The sequence below is a fragment of the Equus quagga genome, chromosome 5 (assembly GCF_021613505.1).
Source record: "Equus quagga isolate Etosha38 chromosome 5, UCLA_HA_Equagga_1.0, whole genome shotgun sequence".
Taxonomy (NCBI): Eukaryota; Metazoa; Chordata; class Mammalia; order Perissodactyla; family Equidae; genus Equus; species Equus quagga.
Window position 1 is genome coordinate 11,279,854 of NC_060271.1, and position 18,886 is coordinate 11,298,739.

The 18,886-nt window shown below is 38.7% G+C and overlaps 1 protein-coding gene across 4 annotated transcripts in view; it reads left to right on the forward strand.

The window, feature by feature from the left end:
- The first annotated feature begins 5,547 nt into the window (after window positions 1–5,547).
- STIL (STIL centriolar assembly protein) overlaps window positions 5,548–18,886 on the forward strand; it is a 54,031-nt gene continuing 40,692 nt past the window's right edge. For 2 of the 4 annotated variants that reach the window (XM_046660281.1, XM_046660282.1), the window contains exons 1-7: window positions 5,548–5,680; window positions 7,781–7,867; window positions 11,662–11,769; window positions 13,842–13,954; window positions 14,270–14,457; window positions 15,437–15,684; window positions 17,915–17,998. In XM_046660281.1, the coding sequence (XP_046516237.1) occupies window positions 7,824–7,867; window positions 11,662–11,769; window positions 13,842–13,954; window positions 14,270–14,457; window positions 15,437–15,684; window positions 17,915–17,998 (785 nt within the window). In that variant the 5' untranslated portion in view covers window positions 5,548–5,680; window positions 7,781–7,823. Of the gene's footprint in view, window positions 5,681–7,780; window positions 7,868–9,398; window positions 9,937–11,661; window positions 11,770–13,841; window positions 13,955–14,269; window positions 14,458–15,436; window positions 15,685–17,914; window positions 17,999–18,886 lie in introns of those variants that run through there. The other 2 variants (XM_046660283.1, XM_046660284.1) reach the window with 2 other exon arrangements.

Genomic DNA, 18,886 nt, shown 5'->3' on the forward strand with positions numbered 1-18,886 from the left:
TGCTACTCTGATGCTTGAACATTTAACCCCTCTGCTTGTCCATGGTGAAAAATCGATCTCTTAGCACCTTGGTCCTGATTTGTTCCCAAAGACTTCATTTCATCTTAGCCTCCTATCAGTGTTCTTACTCCTTGGAGGTGGCAGGGAGGCAATGAGTTCCACCTAGATGCAGACAACCAGACCTTCAATGCCACAGTAAGTATATATTGAATAAATAGATGTCACCCAGTAGACAGCCATTCCCTATCTAAAACCATAGATTGACTCCATAAATTAAATAAAATTGATCAATATCTATTGAATATCCACTATAAGCCAAGCATTTCACTTACATTACTTATTTTTCGGATAATATTCAAATTTCTTAATAATCAGTACAATCAGAATATCTCTAGAGATTTCTGTGCCAAGATTTGCTATGCTGGACATCAGTCCTCTAATTGCTGGATCACAGGGAGGTCCTCAGTGTCCCAGGAGAGGGGTAGAGGGCATTCAAAGTGCTCAGGGGAATAGCTATATACCAACTTGTATGTGTTAGCTAAACATCAGCCTCGCCTTACAAAATCTTTATAATGCTGTGAAGTTAGTACTGTCATTTCACAGATGGAGAAACAGAGCCAGGAAGTGGAAGTACTTTGTTCAAGCGCACATAGGCAGTAGATAGCAAAGTCAAATTCAAACTCAGTGTTTATGGCTTCAAAATCTGCATTCTTTCTATACGGTACTGACCTCCTTATGTGATAAAAAGTTCCATGCTGGGCTGGCTGGTGGTGTAGCAGTTAAGTTTGCACGTTCTGCTTTGGCAGCCCAGGGTTTGCCAGTTTGGATCCTGGGGGCTGACATGGCTGACATTGACTTGTATCTTCAATGGTCTGGCAGCTCAGGGCCCATCTTCCTCAGCAAAAAGAGGAGGATTGGCAGCAGATGTTAGCTCAGGGCTAATCTTCCTCAAAAAAAAAAAAAAAAGTTGCATGCTCACAAAATCCCTTTAAAGTGGGTTCTATCACAGATGAGAAGACTGATCTCAGAAAGCTATATAGTAAGAGCTATCCTCAAAATCCACTTCTACCTGTATGTGTTTATTTATCACCAAGCACAGTAGGTCTTTTGGGCATATATTCAGCACATGGATACTATTCCCAGCCTATAGCTATGTTCTCGTGCACTTTCTAAGGGCTTAAGAAATAGAGTCTTGTCATCATTTATCTGTCCTATTTATCATAATTGAGCTTTCAAAGGTCAATTTGAAAGGAATTTCCTGTTCCCATACTTTCTTTTTCACTTTCTTGACCAAGCCTCTTTGTTGGCTATGTGCTATTCATTTTTCAGTATTCAATCCAGATTTTACCTTCTCTAGGAAGCTCCCTATTTCCAAGACAGGGTTAGGTGTCCCTCTTTTATGCTTCTACATCCTTCCCCCTTACCGGAAGGGGTAAGGTCTTGTTTATGTCTGTTGTAGCATTGTGGTGTACTGTGAATCCACACTAGATTTAGAGCTCCCTGAAGGAAGGGACTAGGTCTGATTCCTCTTTGAGCAGCATGGTGTACCACTGTTACAACATAATTCACTCTCTTAAGGTTCTTGGAAGATTTAGACTATATGACTTTGTTTCTGCCACTCAACTTGTATCTTCAATGGTCTGGCAGCTATTTCCCTATCAGAGATACCTCCCTTGAGTATATTTAGCTAGGAACTTGTTACTAGGATCAGTCTGGATGATGGAACAAAGACACAGCATGTGGATGGCATAGGGGGGTGGGTGGCAGGCCATATGCTTTGCATTCAGACCTTCATAGCCATCTATTATATTGTGATTTATTTCCTAGAGGGATGCTAAGCTCATTACATAACCTGATGCTTGATGGAGTTTCTAAAATGAAGATTCCTGCTATTCAGATTTGCATGGTTATTGCCATAACACTTTATCAAAGGACCTTTTATCAAAGATTCCGAGAGCATTAGTTAAAGGAAACATGGCCTTTAAGAAGCTGATGTGCCAAATCTGGCAACAGACAATAAACCTACGCTTCCAGGAGTGACTTTGTCAGTCAAGCTCAGTCAGGTCCACACTGTAGAATGGCAGGCTAACCTGAGAAAGGAGATTGTCTTTGGCAGGTCTTAGAGTGTCTTTGCTTATTAACTTTGCAAGTGTAGGTAGGTTGGTTATACCTATGGTTTTCTTGAATGCAAATCAGGATGATGGTACATTAACTCAGATTAGCAAATACTTTCAGAGAATTTACCAGTGTTTGTTATTTGATCATTCTTGTCTTCATTCCAAACAAGCCAAGCTTCAAAAAAATAAAGTAAATCAACGTGATGACACACATTGTTGTTACCTCTCCCAAGAGGTTCATCTCAAAGGAATTTTGCATAAACTGACAGAGTGGCAATGCCCCTTAAAAATATGTTCCTTAAAAGTGAAGCTGTAGTTGTTTTTAAAAAGCAGTAGTCCAGCTTAGCTCAGGAGTATAAATAGAGAAAGGGAAAGTTGGGTGTTTGGAGAAATTTAGTAAATAAATAACAGAACTGATAACTGATTCCAACTTCCCTGTTCCTGGTGATAACAATAGCTCTTTAATTCCCACAGCCAGCCTATTAGCAGGCACAGCAGGGTTTATAACACTGAACATTTACCAGGTCTAATCATAAAGACCATGTCATGTGGACAGGGAGTGAAAGGGCACAAGGAAAAATGAAAACAATTGACATGTTAGGCTGTAGAATTTTGGATGAATTTTTCCCTTTACAATATTTTTCTTGTTGTAGCATTGTTTGTGCAACAAATTCATACATTTTTTTAAAGTATGGCACACTGGAAATGGTTCTCTGTGAAGCAAATTAAAGCTCTTGCAAATTTGAAAAATAAGAAAATAAGACTGGTAGCTTTTCTCTGTAGAGGCCAACAGCCATGGCAATTCCACAGTGTCCTGAAATGACATAAATATATTTAAACAGGGATCAAAGAATAGCATGGTATATATTCAGCCTATTTAAACTTGCGTGCAATCTAACAATAATTCGTATTTGCTTTGGATAATTATCTCTTATTACCCCAACTATAAAATTGTGCCTTCCTTGTTCTATGCTTGTCACGTCCTTCCAAGTCCCCATACCATCTAGCACAAAGCTTACTGTGTAGTAGGTCCTTGGCATAGCATTTATAGATTTTATTTCACTAAGCTCATTCTCTTTCTAATTTAACAGATCAGTTCCCTTAATCTCTATGAATGCATGGCAATGTGTTGCTCATTTATTAACACTGTCAATTGTCAGTACACCTGTACTAATAATAACATATGGGCAGCCTTCTAATTAACTTTCACCCTCATTATGCATTAACTCTTTTTGATGTTAATATACAATATGCAAAAGAGGAAAATCAATCTTAGATTAATTGGCAGAATTGGGGCCAGATCCCCAAAGCCAGTGCTTGTTACCTTATACCATAATTCAAAAATTTTTTTAATATCTAGGGAATAAGCCCTTTAGGCACCTCCAAGCTGTACTAAATATGAGGCTGAGTCATTCTAATCCTAAAATGAAGATTATTTTTCTCTTCATTCAATTCAAAAAGTATCGACTCTATGTATAGCATTAAATGTATATCCTGCTTAGAAGTCCAGCGGTAATAAAATGTTTAATTGAAGCCTGTTTTTGTATTTGAGTTATTATTAAGCAAAAAAGAAGCCATTTTACTTTATTGTTGTTCAAAAAATTGGCATATTTCAACTCTTCTCTTGCCCCTTCCTTTTTTCTTTGTAACAGACTTTATTTTTTAGAAATATATTTACAGAAAAATTGAGAACACAGTACAGAGTTCCCACATACCCCACACTTAGTTTCTCCTATTATTAACATCTTATATTTAGTATGGTACATTTGTTACAATTAACAAACCAATATTGGTACGTTATTATCAATTAAAGTCCACAGTTTATTTAGATTTTCTTAGTTTTTAACCTAGTATCATTTTTTTTGGGTCCATGATCCCCTCCATGATACCACAATACATTTATTTGTTACATCTCTTTAGGCTCCTCTTGGCTAGTTTCTCAAACTTTCCTTGTTTTTGATAACCTTGACAGTTTTGAGGAGTACTGGTCAGGTATTTTATCGGATTGCCCTCTATTGGAATTTGTCTGATGTTTTTCTCAGGGTAAGACTGGGGTTATAAGTTACTGAAAGGAAGACCACAGAGGTAAAGTGCCATTTTCATCACAGCATTTCAAGTGTACATACTGTCAACATGACTTATGACTCAATGTTGGCCTAGATCACCCGGCTGAAGTAACATTGGTCAGGTTTCTCCACTGTAGTTACTCTTTCTCCTCCTTCTTTCCATACTGTACACTTTCGAGGGACATCACTACGCCTAACCCACACCTAAGGAGTGGGGAGTTATGTGTTACGCTCTCCCCTTCCTTTTTGTCTAATTCACATCATCTTACGTATCTCTTTCAGATATCTTAAAGTAGTTCTAAAGAAAACCATAAATCATGAGGGGCCCACGCAGGGTTCCTTTTTTCTATATCATAAATTTTATCTGTAGTCAAATCCTGTTGATTCTACCTTCAGAATATATTCAGAATCCAACAACCTCTCACCACCTCCATTGTACCATTCTGGTTCAAGCCGCCATTTATCTCTCCCCAAGGTTATAGTAGCAGCCTTCTAACCGGTATCCTTGCTTCTGCCCTTGCCCCCTATAGTTTATTTTCAATGTAACAACCACAGCGATCCTTTTAAAACCTAAAATTATATCTAGTCAGTCCCCAATTAAAAACCTCCCAATAGCTCTCTAACTCAAGAGTTCAGCCGAGTCTTTACCATGGCGTACAAGGTCCTATGTGGTCTACCAACATCTCCTTCACTTTAAACTCTAAATATTCTTCTCACTCACTCTGCTCGGCACAAACTGACCTCCTTGCTCGAAGATGTGAAGAAGCTTACACCCAAGGGCCTCTGCACTAAATGTAACCCATGGCAGCCATTGAGGTTTGTCACTTGGATCTCCCTACAGAAAGAACTTGCCAATCAGCTGCAAAGTAAGCACAAACGGTTTATAAATTTGTCAAGTTCTTTTCTGCTCAACAGGAAGTGTATTCTTTTTTTTTTTAATTTATGTTATTGAGAGGAGGGGATGCTTCTTAGGAAAGAAACCGGAAGAAATCTAACTTGCCCTCTTTTGTCCTTTCAAATTTAGTCCGCTTCTAGTCGCCGAGCAACGATCACGGAAGCGAGCGCTTCCGGCCGCCAGGCCGGGCTTTTCACTGCGTGCGCGCAAGGCCCGCCCCACTCCGGAACTTAACCGTTGACGAACACTAAGTGTTTAAATCCTCCGGATCCTGATACCTGAGCTCCGGTGGCGCCCTCAGTTCTCCAAGGAGGCTTGGGATTGGTCGAGCGCGGGACCAGTGGGGAGCGCTGATTGGCTGGCGCACCATCACGTCACGGCTACCGTGCGTGACGCCTCCGGCACCGCCCCTGCTCCCTGACGGGTCGGGATACCGACCAGTCAGCGGACGCGGCGCGGGGTTCGGTTTCACGGCTTGTGTTTGGCGCCTCGCTTCCCGCGACCCCAACGTCCCGGAGGCGGGGCGGGGTCGGCGGAGGCGCTCCTTGGAGCCGACGTCTGTTCCGGCCCAACAAACAGACTCCGGCTCGGCAGAGGCTGCAGTGAGTGTGGCTTTGTGCGCCGGGTTCGCCTGAAGGGCGGCAGCGGGGCGGGGGCTGGCCGGTGCGACACTCAGGGCCCGGTGGTGGGTGGGCCCTCCTGGAGCCTGGGCCGACGCCATGAACGGGAGCTAGTGGGAGGACTGAAATAGGCCGACCGCGAAGTCCTTCGCCATCGTTTGTCCTTAGGTGTGTGAGAGAGGTTTGCGGTCGGGAACGTGCCGTTTGAAGTTGTTTCTACTGTGAGAATTTTTTAGGGACTGAAGCCCGGTTTGCTCCATCTTCTTCCCTCTCGTTTTCTAGCTCACGCAGCTCCGTAGTAAGGGATCAGTCAATGCTGGACATCTGCTGGAAGTAATGCTAAACAGGGAAGTGTGAAAATGCCGTGTGTGTGAACACAGGCGGCAGTAACGTCCCCGTGGTGTCTGGGAGATAGATTCATGAGGAAGTGAGGTTCGAGTTGGGTCGTGAGAGGTGGTGGTCGGGGGGATCACTAGGGCCTTCCAAGTCAGGCAGACAGCCTGTGCCGAGACACTCACACTCGGGAGCTGCGAGTTGTTCAGGTTGATTGGGATGTAGGGTGAGTGGATGAGGGACAAGTTTGGAATAATAGGTTGGGGCCAGATTGTGAAGGTCCTTTATTCTGTTTTTAAAGAGGAGCTTTTTAAGCAGGAGAATAATTTGATCAGATTTGCATAGAAATGCCCTTCTAGCAGCGCCGTGGGGGACTTTTCAGTAAATGTGGTTGATGAAGTCAGGAACTAATGTGGCGGAGATGGGAAGACAGAATTTATATGGAGGAGGAGGGCGGAAGGAGAAGTGAGGATGACTTGATGGTTTCCATTTGATAAATCATGATGCCATTATCTGAGACTATGTTTGGCTGGCGATAGGTGTCTGTGGTTTTAGTTTCACTAGCTTTAATTGCTTGTGTGATACTGTCGGAATAAATTATCTCATGTGTATTGTTTTAAAATGGGAAAGAGATCAACCTTATCTTTTCCCTAATGTATAAAAGAAGAGGAGGCAAATGTGGAGTTTTAAGACTTATGTTTAATGGAGAAAAATGGCACTTTTATACTTCCTCGAGTTACAGATATCAATTTTGAATACTGTTATCCATGACAACTAAGTCACGTAGAAGGGCTTTAGAATTTAAAACTTGCATTCCATAGAAGCTGCATGAAGTCCATGTATCTCCAAGAGGGACTTTGTAGTCAGCCTTACAAGGGCACTTTCAATAGGATTTTGTTCTTGTAAATATTGTCAGCCTCTGACTCTATCTAGAAAATCTCTTCTGAGTGACTTCTGCACCTGCATTAGTAACTCTTTCCTTCCTCACTTTGCTTCAGACACTTCCTTTTTGCTAGAATTGAAATAGAATGGACAGGGCTAAGAAAAGAATATAGGAAATACTGAACTGTAAAGGAAGGACTATGAGGTCTGCATTTTGCCGTGATAATATTTAGGTGGAGATGTCCAATGAACAATTAGAAATATGAGTTTGAAACTCAGAAGAGAGGTGGAAGCTGAAAGTTTGCTGTATACAGATGGGTGTGGAAGCAATGGGAGTGGATGAGAGTACCCAGAGAGGGTAGGTGGAGCCAAAAAAAGGCCACTGATTTTGCGCTGATACAAGTTAGTTTGTGGGGATGAAAGATTTGTGTTCCATCTCCACAAGATTGAAGATTCATTGACTTCATTATAGACCCAATAAATATCTAGCCCAAATTGTTCCTGTCTGCTGCTTCATGGTTTTCTGAATATTATGAGGCTTTTGATCCAAATCAAATATATTAAATACTACCTGTCCTACCCAGCTCACTAAGTTGATACAAGAATCTTGAGACAGAATCTGTGCTTTCCTTAATGAATAGAGATATTGGTAGGTTTTTCTGCCTAGAATAAATATTAACATTAATTTATAGGTTGAATGACTACAAAATATGAAAATGATCAGAATCCACAACCATTTTATCTTAATCTGTAGATGAAGATGCTTCATATAAGTAACCTAATTTTGCCTATAATTTTGTTAATATGTGGTTAAATCATGTTCTTGTTTTTATCACTCATTGGTAATATCACTCTTTACTTCTTTAGGTTACTCAGCATTTGAAATTGAATAAATCATTCAGCAACGATCATGGAGCCTATGTATCCTCTTGCAGGGCCCCAGATGAATACCAGGTATAGATATATTTTTACAAAATGTTTTTTTTCACAGCTGCTCACATAACTTGGGAGGGTAGGTTGAAATAGAAGAAAAAAGATCTTTAGAATCAGAAGAATCTGGACGCATATCCCACCTCTACTATTTATTAGGTGGGTGACCTTCATCAAGTTAATTAACTTCTAAAAGCCTCAGTTTCCTTATCTGTAAGTTGAGGATAGTAATCTCTATCTAACAGAAGATTATTGTGAAGGATTAAATAAAATTGCTAAACTAAGGGGTCTGGTACATGGTAGACACTCAGTAAATGTTAGTCTCATCAGTCCCTTATGTCAGATCTTTTTATTGATGGGAAATAGTACCTGAACTCTTGAGGCTAAAAACCAGATACATATTTACTCTCATCCTAGACAGGTGAGAAAGCAGTTGAGTTCTTTCCCTCTTCTAAACCCTAATTCCTTGATGGGAAAAATTTCACATTGGATATACCAAGTTTCCTCAAATGTCTCCCAGCCTTTTCCCACTGAGGTGGAGTAGGAAGGAGGAGCTTGCCACCTGTCTCCTAATTATCTCAGTCTGTCATGACTATGGGGACCAGGTAAATTGGCTTATGTTATTGGGCTCTTTGGATCATGTATTGTTCTTTTTCCCCCAGGGGAAGAATAACTAATGCTGACGTGAATTTTTTTTTTTCTGAACTGCAATTGGATCTATGAATTACCTTTATTCTCTGTATTGTTTTTCTTTGTGCCAGATGTTCTTGATGAAGACAATGGGAAACGTGACCCAAAGAGGCTGTCATATTCTTTTCACTAAATTTTGGTCTTTCTGTTCTCTCCTTCTGCCACATCTTACTTTTTATTTTTTTATTTTTATTTATTTTTATTTTTTATTTTTTTAAAGATTTTATTTTTTCCTTTTTCTCCCCAAAGTCCCCCAGTACATAGTTGTATATTCTTTGTTGTGTGTCCTTCTAGTTGTGGCATGTGGGATGCTGCCTCAGCGTGGTTTAATGAGCAGTGGCATGTCCGCGCCCAGGATTCGAACCAACGAAACACTGGGCCGCCTGCAGCGGAGCGCGCGAACTTAACCACTCGGCCACAGGGCCAGCCCCTGCCACATCTTACTTTTTAAAAATTTTTCAGCTTCTGTTCTTTGAAAGGACTTGTTGCATAATATGTTCTCTTTTTTGTTATTGAGTCAAATTCATTCGTTACATTCTAGGTGAAATAATATACTCGTGTGATTTAAACTGATTATTTCTGGTATATTCAACTGTAGGTTTTTTTTACTCATTTAGTGACCTCTGGTTTTCAGTAATCTGTGGGCTTTAGGGCAGCAATTCTGAATTATTTTGGGGTTACAGACTCCTTTGAATATCTGATATCCATGAATCGCATTCCCAAGAAAAAATACTTATATACATACCTCCAAAATTTTGTACCCAATTTCAGGGCGTTTGTGGCTCCCCTGCCTCCAGAGTCTATCTGTATACTTTAGATGAGGAAAAAGACTAATAATAGCATTTATTGAAGTCTTGCTATGTGCCAGGTGCTATATTGAGCACTTTGCATGCATTATTCCTTTTTAATCCTTACAACAAAGCTTTGAGGTGATACTATTATTATCCTCTTTTTTGTTTTGTTTAAATGAGGAAACTGCAGGCTAGAGAGATTAACCAGCCCAAAGTTATACAGTTGGTAAGTGGTGTAGCTAGAATTTAAACCTAATTTGACTTGTACTCTATATTGCAAGGAAGTGAATTTGAAATAGTGTAGGTTGGACTTTAAAGATACTGTTTACTACTGAGAGCAAAGAGAAATAGCTAACGTTGAAAACTTAGAGTAAGCCAGAAATTTTTCTAAGCAGTTTACATTTATTGACTCATTTGATACTCAATATAACTCTACCTGGAGATACTGATATTATCCTGTTTAACAGGTGAGGAAGCTGAGGCACAGAGACATTAAATAACTTGATCAGGGTCACACAGCTAGCAAATTCTGAAGCCAGGTTTCAGACCTAAGCAGTTGATTTCCAGACTTTCTGCTTTTAACCCCTACATCATACTGCCTCTCACTAACTGGTAAGTGATAAATAAGTTATTAGATCTGTGTCTAATAAGACATAGATAAACTGACAGTTTGTCACTTGCTTTGTGATCTTGAACAAATTTCTTAATCTCAGATTATGTACTCATTTCAAAAAAGGGAGAGGGGCCAGCCCGGTGGTGCAGTGGTTAAGTTCGCACATTCTGCTTCAGCGGCCTGGGGTTCGCTGGTTCGGATCCCGGGTGCGAACATGGCACCGCTTGGCAAGGCATGCTCTGGTAGGCGTCCCATATATAAAGTAGAGGAAGATGGGCATGGATGTTACCTCAGGGCCAGTCTTCCTCAGCAAAAAGAGGGTGATTGGCAGCAGATGTTGGCTCGGGGCAAATCTTCCTCAAAAAAAAAAAGGGAGAGATTAAAAATCTTTATAATAGATATTATGAGCTCAAATTAGACAAAGATTTGAAAGCATACTGCTAGGAATGTGGTCGAGCCAGAATTTGAACCCCAGCTCCAAAGCACTATCTCATTCAACTTCTAGAAGTTATAAGCTTTTGAAATCAGCCACACTTAGATTCAAATCCCAGTTCTGCTACTTAATTGTTGTATGAAGTTAAGAAAGTTATAGTTTGTTATCTATAAAGTGGATGACAAAGTGTTTCTGGAACAGTTTTAGTGAGAAATACGGTGTACGTAAAGTGCCCAGTAGCTAGCCTTAGTGGACTAATGGTTCAGATTCAGCGCTCTCATTGCTGCAGCTTGCGTTCATTTCTCAGTCAGGGAACCACACCACCCCTCTGTCAGTTGTCATACTGTGGCGACTGTGTTGCTGTCATGCTGAAAGCTATGACACAGGTATTTCAAATATAAGCAGGGTCACCCATGGTGGACAGGTTTCAGTGGAACTTCCAAACTAGACAGACTAGGAAGAAGGACCTGGCCACCTATTTCCAAAAAAATTGGCCATGAAAACCCTTTGAGTAGCAGCAGAGCCTTGTCTGATAACAGTGCCAGAAGGTGAGAGGATGGCGCAAAAAGACCAGGCGGGGTTCTGCTCTGCTGTACGCAGGATCACCAGGAGCTGGAATCGACTTGACGGCACTGACAACAAAAAGTGCCCCGTAGGATGCCTGATATATAGTAGGTGATCAGTAAACCGGGGCTAGTATTTTAGTTGAGAAGCTACATCAGATGATACATGAAAGTAATCTAGGACAAGGTATTCTTAGTGCATGGTATAGTATTCTTTCAGTTCAACTAGTATTTAATAGTCTACCACCATACAAATGCACTGTTACAGGTAGCTCACTGTCAGAGAAGTTTTTGTGCTTTTAATTATTTCATTGTTATTTTATTAAGTAATTTTGTTAGGTATTATCTAGAAATTAGTTCAGAAGGACAGATTTTAAATTTAAATGTAAATTCATAGTTTATGCTTGTTTTTCTGTTATTTAAAGAGGATTCTATAGGATTGATACTCTCAGTTCTTTTTTGAAAGCTTGCATGTGTATAAATTTATGTATGCAAAGGAAAAAAAGGATAGAAAAAAGCCATACCTAAATTTTGAGTGCTTATTCCCTTGCTAGTAGAGTTGGAAGTAGTTTTTCTTTTCTTTTTTTACTTTTTAAAAATATTTTTCAACTCTTCTGAAATTACAAAAGTAATCTGAAAAGTCTCATCATTTGAAGTTGAACTGCTTCTTACAAAATTTCTTCTGTTTGCTTTTCACTGTGCTTTGATTTAAAAAAAAATTTTTTAAGGTTTCCTTCAAGCAGAATGGTACCTTTCTACTTTCCTCCATCAAAATGTGCACTTTGGAACCCAATGCCAGTTGGAGATTTCATCTACTTACATCTTAATTACTACAGGTATGTTTCTCTTTTCAAATCACACCACTGTAAACAGGATTCAAAAGGATGTGTAAGGCAAAGTCAATTACCATGACTAATTCTTTTTTTTTTTTTTTTTTTTTACTTTCCCATTCTGAAGCTCCCCTCAGACAAAATATCCCTTCCGCTTGATCTTAAATGTGTTCCTCATGGTTTTGAGAAATAATCTTAATTTCACAGTTAAAATATTCTGCAAATCTAATGTTTTAAGTATTATAGGAATTCAAAAGAGATAAAATACAATAAAAACTGAAAGGGTTTTTCATCATGCTTCAGCATGATGTCTTTGTTGAGAAGATTGAACTGATTTTGAGTGGAAGACCATATTGAATATAAAATATTATGGTTAGGACTGCAATCTTGAAAGAAAGACATAGCTTAGGCTTAAAGTAATAGAAAATAGAGATTCATTGAGATTTCGTATACGAGGGATTTACTTGTTAAAAGCAGTTACTTGTTAAAAGCATCCTTCTAAGAAGGATGGATCATAGTAGGGAGAGCCTACAGTCAGCCTAGCTCTGAGATGGTTTTCTATAACCTAAGCACCACGGATTTATGCCATTGTGGTTTAAGGTGCTATAACTAGAGTCAGACTGCCTGCCTGGAGGGTCAAATCCTGATTCTACCACTTCTTATTTACATGACCTCAGTAAAGTAGCCAAGGATCAATTTTCTTATTTAAAACACGTGGATAATGATACTTGTTTCATAGTACTCTTGTAAGGATTAAATGAGAAAGACTCTGTAAAGCAGCATTTGGCACAGTGCCTGGAATGTAGGAAGAATTCAATAAATGGTAGCTATTACAAAGGCTTAGAACAATGTAGCAGTATTGAAATCAAAGGGAAAGAATGAAACAAGGTGTTTTGAAGAAACAGTTTATAGTATTTGATGATGGACTAAATATAGGAAGTAAAGGAAATATACAAGTCAAAAAGTATTTAAGTTCTAAACCAGTTGGCAGAGAAGGATGGATGGTTATCCTTGACAAAAACAGTGTTGTAGAAGTTCAACTAAATGTTTGTTAGACTTACTCATTCTTTTCTCTGTCTCTTAACCTATCTTTTATATTTTCTATTGTTATCTTTGTGTGTTACATTTTGAATAATTTCTTTGCTCTTCAACTCTACTAATTGTCTCTAGCTGTGCTTAGTTGTGTTCTAACTTGTCCATTTAGGTTTTTCAAATGTGGAAGTTTATGGTATATATGAGAGATAGTTTATAATGTGTATTATATATGCACAGTTTATAGAATAATAAACATTGATATACCTATCCCCATGTGATTATATAATCCATTGAGTTTTTAATTGATTATATTTTTATTTCTACAAGTTCTTTGTGGTTCTTTTTCAAATTTGCCTGGTCTTTTTTTTTTTTCGAAGTTTTATTTTTTTTCCTTTTTCTCCCCAAAGCCCACAGTACATAGTTGCATATTGTTAGTTGTGGGTCCTTCTAGTTGTGACATATGGGATGCCGCCTCAGCATGGCTTGATGAGCAGTGCCATGTCCGTGCCCAGGATCTGAACCAGCGAAACCCTGGGCCACCCAAGTGGAGTGTGTGAACTTAACCACTTGGCCACGGGGCTGGCCCGTGCCTGATCTTTTTTGATAGTATCTTCTTCTTTACTCATATTTTGGAGTCCCTGTTATATATCTTTAAACAATTTAATCATATTTATATTCCATATTCAGTAATGCCAGTATCTGAAGTCCTTAGACAATATGTAAGCAAATGGACGTGACTATTTCAGTCAAACTTTATTTACAAAAACAGGAGGCTTGCCTCATAGTTTCTTGATTCCTGTTCTGGTTCATACAATTAAGCAAATGCCTGGAGAACAATTATAACTTCAGTGTCTGTTTATTGCAGTTCTGGTTTCCAGGCAGCCCTCCTTTACTTCCTGCCTTTGACCCTAAGATTTCCCAGCTCTGATCTTTCTGTACATTTTAAAAGATGTGTGTTATACTTTAGGCAGCAGTTTATACCAGAATGGTTTTTAAGGATGTCAGATCCACCACGTTCACAAAAGACTTCTGTTACTTTTCAGAAATCCAAAGCTTGTGGTAACCGAAAAGGCCATCCGACTTGCTTGTCGTCATGCTAAGCAGAATAAAAAAAACTTGCCATGTTTTTTACTTGGTTCTCTCACAGTAGATGAAGGTAATATACTTAAAAAAAATTTTTGTGACTATGATAGAATTTATGTTTTCTGGTTCAGCCGATTATTGTAATGTACTTTGTGCTAATTTTCTTTGCTGTATACCAAGGTTATGAAGATGTGTAAAACTTGACACTTCCCATCACAGACTTCACAGTCTGGTTAGGTGCAAGCATATATATGTAAATCATTTTTTAAAATAAGAATTTAATGTACTATTAGCATGAACAAAATGCTTTACTGTAATATAGACTTGCTTGGGATTTCACATTTTTCATTGGCAATGCTATAGCATAACTGCTAGTTTTGTTCTTCAGATGAAGAAAGTGTAACGTTGACAGTAGATCGTTTTGATCCTGGTCGAGAAGTACCTGAATGCTTAGAAAGAACCCCTACTGCTTCTCTTCCTGGGGACTTTGTGATTCCATGTAAAATTCATACTCAAGGACTTTCTTCAAGAGAAATAATAGTTCACAGTTCAGATGACTTCAGTTCAGCTTTTAAGGTGAGATTTGTTGATAACTTGATTATTCTTAGTTCAACACAAGAATCAAACTATGTGTACCATGTAGTATTTTAGTAAACTCATATTTAATAAGTATTCATAATAATTTCTGATTGAATGAATATTGACCTAAAATGCAATTAAATATGGTTTCTGAGTCAGAAATCCTAGGTAGGTAATATGGGTAGCATTGCAGAAGAGGAAGCAGCGTGACCAAGGTAGCAAAGTGCAAGATGTACTCAGGGTGACATTAAGGGTGTAGATTTTTCCTGGATTTGTGGGCAATCAGACTGAAGTATTAGTTTGGCCAGATTATAAAGAATCTTATCTGCCAGGCTAAGGAATTTGAACATTGTCATATGGGCCACGTAGAGTCATTGAAAGTTTCTGAAAAGAGGAAATACTGTTAAATCAGGAATAGTTAACCTGGTGGGGCAGCCTGACTGAAGTCAGAGAGAGTAGTTAGGCAACTGTAGTTGTCAGATGTGTATTAGACAGGGATGTATTAGCCTGTGGTAGATTGGTGGCTCTGAGACTGGAAAGGACACAGTGGGCATGAGCAGCTACAGAGGAAGAAGCAACTCGACAATTTGGGATAATAAAAGGATCAAAGAGAAGTGGACTTCAGATTCCCTGAGACTGAGTCAGAGTTAATTTACATCCATTTTTTTTCCCATGTAATAAATATTTATTGGAAGTGACATTCTCCAATAAGAATTTGAAATGCTGCAGGGACATGTAAGTTGGAAATATGTGATGGAGCTTGATACAGTATATATGACTTGCTTTGACGTAATTATTCATGTAACTTTTTGGTCACATGGAAGAAATGAGAGAATTGAAATGTTACAAATCAGAAATTGTTTAATTTTGTTAGTGCAAGATTTATGTGTGTCTGTGCACCAGTATGAAACAAAACCTTTAGAGATATGGACAGATTTCAGAGTTTTAAAATAATTGTGTGATATTGATTCCTCAGGCTCTGGAGCACCATGTGTGTAGCAAAGATTCCTTGGATTGTGGTAAACTGCTCTCCCTCAGAGCTCACGTCACTTCCAGGGAGAGTCTGGACAGTGTGGATTTTGACTTGCACTGGGCAGCAGTAACTCTAGCAAATACCTTTAAATGCACACCTGTGAAGCCCATCCCCATTATTCCAACAGCTCTGGCGAGAAACTTGAGCAGTAGTCTGAATATTTCTCAAGTTCAAGGTACCTATAAATATGGGTAAGTAAAAGATCTATTAATCCACTATTTTAAATATTGGTTACAGTAGTATATTTTCATGGTATCTACATAATATGAAAGAATTATGAGCCATTTTACATGCCAGAGATCTGTGGTGGCTAGATAAATAAGGTGAAAAATGAAGTTGTTAATTTTTGCTGAATATGGTTTTCTTTTGAAGACTTATATCCACCACCCCAAGGAAAATTAGTGGCAAAAATTATGTTAAAATTGGCTTGTATTTTGTGATTTGAAAATATAAGGAGAAATTATCCTCTATATCATTTTGCCTTTGTATTTTGTCTAGGTTTTAGGTGGTCATCATCTGTAGTATTCTTGCTTACCAGATTGTCAGCCACTTGAGGGTGTTTTCTCACGTAGCTGGAGTAGTATCCTCTCCAGCTTCCTATCACCACTCTTAGTTTTTATGAAATATACGCCAAATCGCTGCTTTCTGTTCCTCAGCAGGGCTGCTTCCCTGAATCCTCATCCACTTTCTTTATCCATTGTCTGCTGAGCTAGGTCAGACAATGTAAGCACTCTCTGCTTTAAAGTCTAAGCAGTTTACTTCTGGCTTCCTTTCCCACTGACTCCACCCTAGTTCCTGTTAGGTTTCTAGAGACAAAAATGTTTGCTAAGGTGCATTCAAGTTCGTCTTATCTTCTAAAAATGCCTCTTCAAAAGAGGATAAGAAAAAGAGGGAATTTTCTTTTCAGAGCGTCCCTGGAATAGCAAGAAAGGGCCCGTTTTGAGTCCCACATGCTGACCAGAACACCTTTCTAGTTGGAGTGGCACAAAGGAAAAAATGTTGGTATATTCCAAAATCATGGAATGGTCAAAAGTGATAGTGTTCAAAAAATGTTTGAATTAGGTGGAACATTTCATTCTCTTGCAGTAATAAAGTGCTTCTCAATTGGGACATGGGAATTTGTGTTATAATTAACCAAAAAATTAGTTTGTTTTCCTTAGTACCCATGCCCATCTACTAGTGAAGCATGAATTTACCTCTCTTTGAATTATCCTTCTACGACCCCTTGGCATGCTAGTAGTAACCCAGAGTGTTCAATATTCTGTCTAATCCCGTCTTCCCCTCGCCCCTTCCTACCTAGAATTATTTAACTTGTGACATTTGCACTTTTCCTTGACCACATTTCTTTGTTTACTCTAATATTTATTAGGATTCATTGTGGAATAGGTATTGTGTTAGATACTGGAGTTAAATAGATAGAAAACATACTGTCCATTAAGTATATTAATGTGTAAACGTAATATGGGCAAACATAATGAGGATTTATGTACAGTGTAGGGACAGCAGGAAGGTGTGTCCAAATAGCCAGGGAAAATCCTGGAAAGCCTGAGCTGGTTCTTTTAAAGAATAGGAATTTGTCAGGTGGTCAATTAGAAGAGCTTTCAAAGCAGGTGTAAGTGTCATTGATAGATAAATCTCCTGCCAACTCAGGCTTCATCATCTTGTCACGTGGCCTGATAAATTAATTATCTTTGTGTTTTAGAGTTATTATAGCAATAAAATATGTCTTCAGTGGTACTATCAAGACATATCACAAATGGCATTGTTTTATTTTTGCGTTTTAAAGCCATAAAATTAATTCTTGACAATTCTACTGTAGTTATTCATATCCTTAAAACTTACTGTTAACAATAAACATAATAACAAAGTATAAGTGTAGCATAAGGTTTTAGGGAAAAGTGAGCTTTTGGGTTCTGTCATGATGGTTCCAAAGTTCTCTAATAGTGGTTGGAGAAATACAGTGTGTGGAAGGTTTACTGTACCTCAGCGAGTTCAGCCTCCTTCAGTGAGAAGTCACGTGTGTTGCAGTCTTGTCCAGTCACTGGATGCTTGAACACTCCCACTACCAGGAAATTCACTTCTCTCAGGGAAACCTATTTTGTTCTGAAATTGTCAACCTTGATTTTAATCCTTTTGATTAAAATAAGTTGACCCTTTTCAGAGTAAAACTTTTTTAAAAGGTGTGTAATCTTCAGTGACCATTTTAAGAGAAATTTTAAGATATTAAATCTCTTTAATCTTTTCCTCTTACTGGAGTCTTTTTGTATTCCTTGAACTGTTATCTTTGTGTGCATATGTGAGAGAAAGTACTCATTTGAATCATCTCCTCTGCCTAAAATATGCTACTTTAACACTCAGATTATCTCTTTTAGGTAAAAAGTACGTACTTTCAGTTGTTTTTCATGAATGTCTTCTGTTTAGATATCTTACCATGGATGAAACACGCAAATTGTTACTTCTGCTGGAATCTGATCCCAAGGTTTATTCTCTACCATTGGTGGGAATGTAAGTGCTACATTATTCATGAAAACCTCAGCCACATATGTACTCAAATGTATATGATTAACATGTGAATCAGTTGTACTATGAATGTGTAATTAATTCTTAGATCACTTTATAAAGCCACAAAGGCCAATGATTCTTTTTTTGAAGAAGAAGAAGATCAGCCCTGAGCTAACATCGGCTGCCAATCCTTCTCTTTTTGCTGAGGAAGACTGGCCCTGAGCTAACATCCATGCCCATCTTCCTCTACCTTATATGTGGGACGCCTACCACAGCATGGCTTGCCAAGCAGTGCCATGTCTGCACCTGGCATCTGAACCGGTGAACCCTGGGCCACTGAAGCGGAACCTGCCCGCTTAACCACTGCGCCACCGGGCTGGCCCCGTGGCCAATGATTCTTAACCTTTCTTATTTTAATAGCAGAATCAATTAAACCAAGATTTTGCCCAATCTTAGGAAGAACTCCCATATATAAAACAGATAAAGTTAAATTCTTCTGGTTGAAGTTGAAGCCTTAGATCCCTGTATCTTTAACCTTCTTCACTGCCTCCTGTCCTTAAGGCACCTTGAAGAAGCCAGGGCTCAGAATGACAATGTTTGAAATTCACCGCCAGACAATTTTGCAGAAATTCCCCTTAGTGTTAATGGCTTTCTTTTTAGAGTTAGTGGTTAATGACATTTAGACAGATTATTCAGGCAGAAATTTGTATTTGGTATTTATTGAGTGCTTATCCTATGCATAGTATTATGTTTGGTACTGTGTTGAGATTTAAATCTCTTCAAGGAATTTATAGTCAAAGTGAGGTGATAAAATATTCAAATATTCACACATAGAAAGATAAATCATAAAGAAGCATATGATTTACTATGCAATGAACAATATAGACAGTG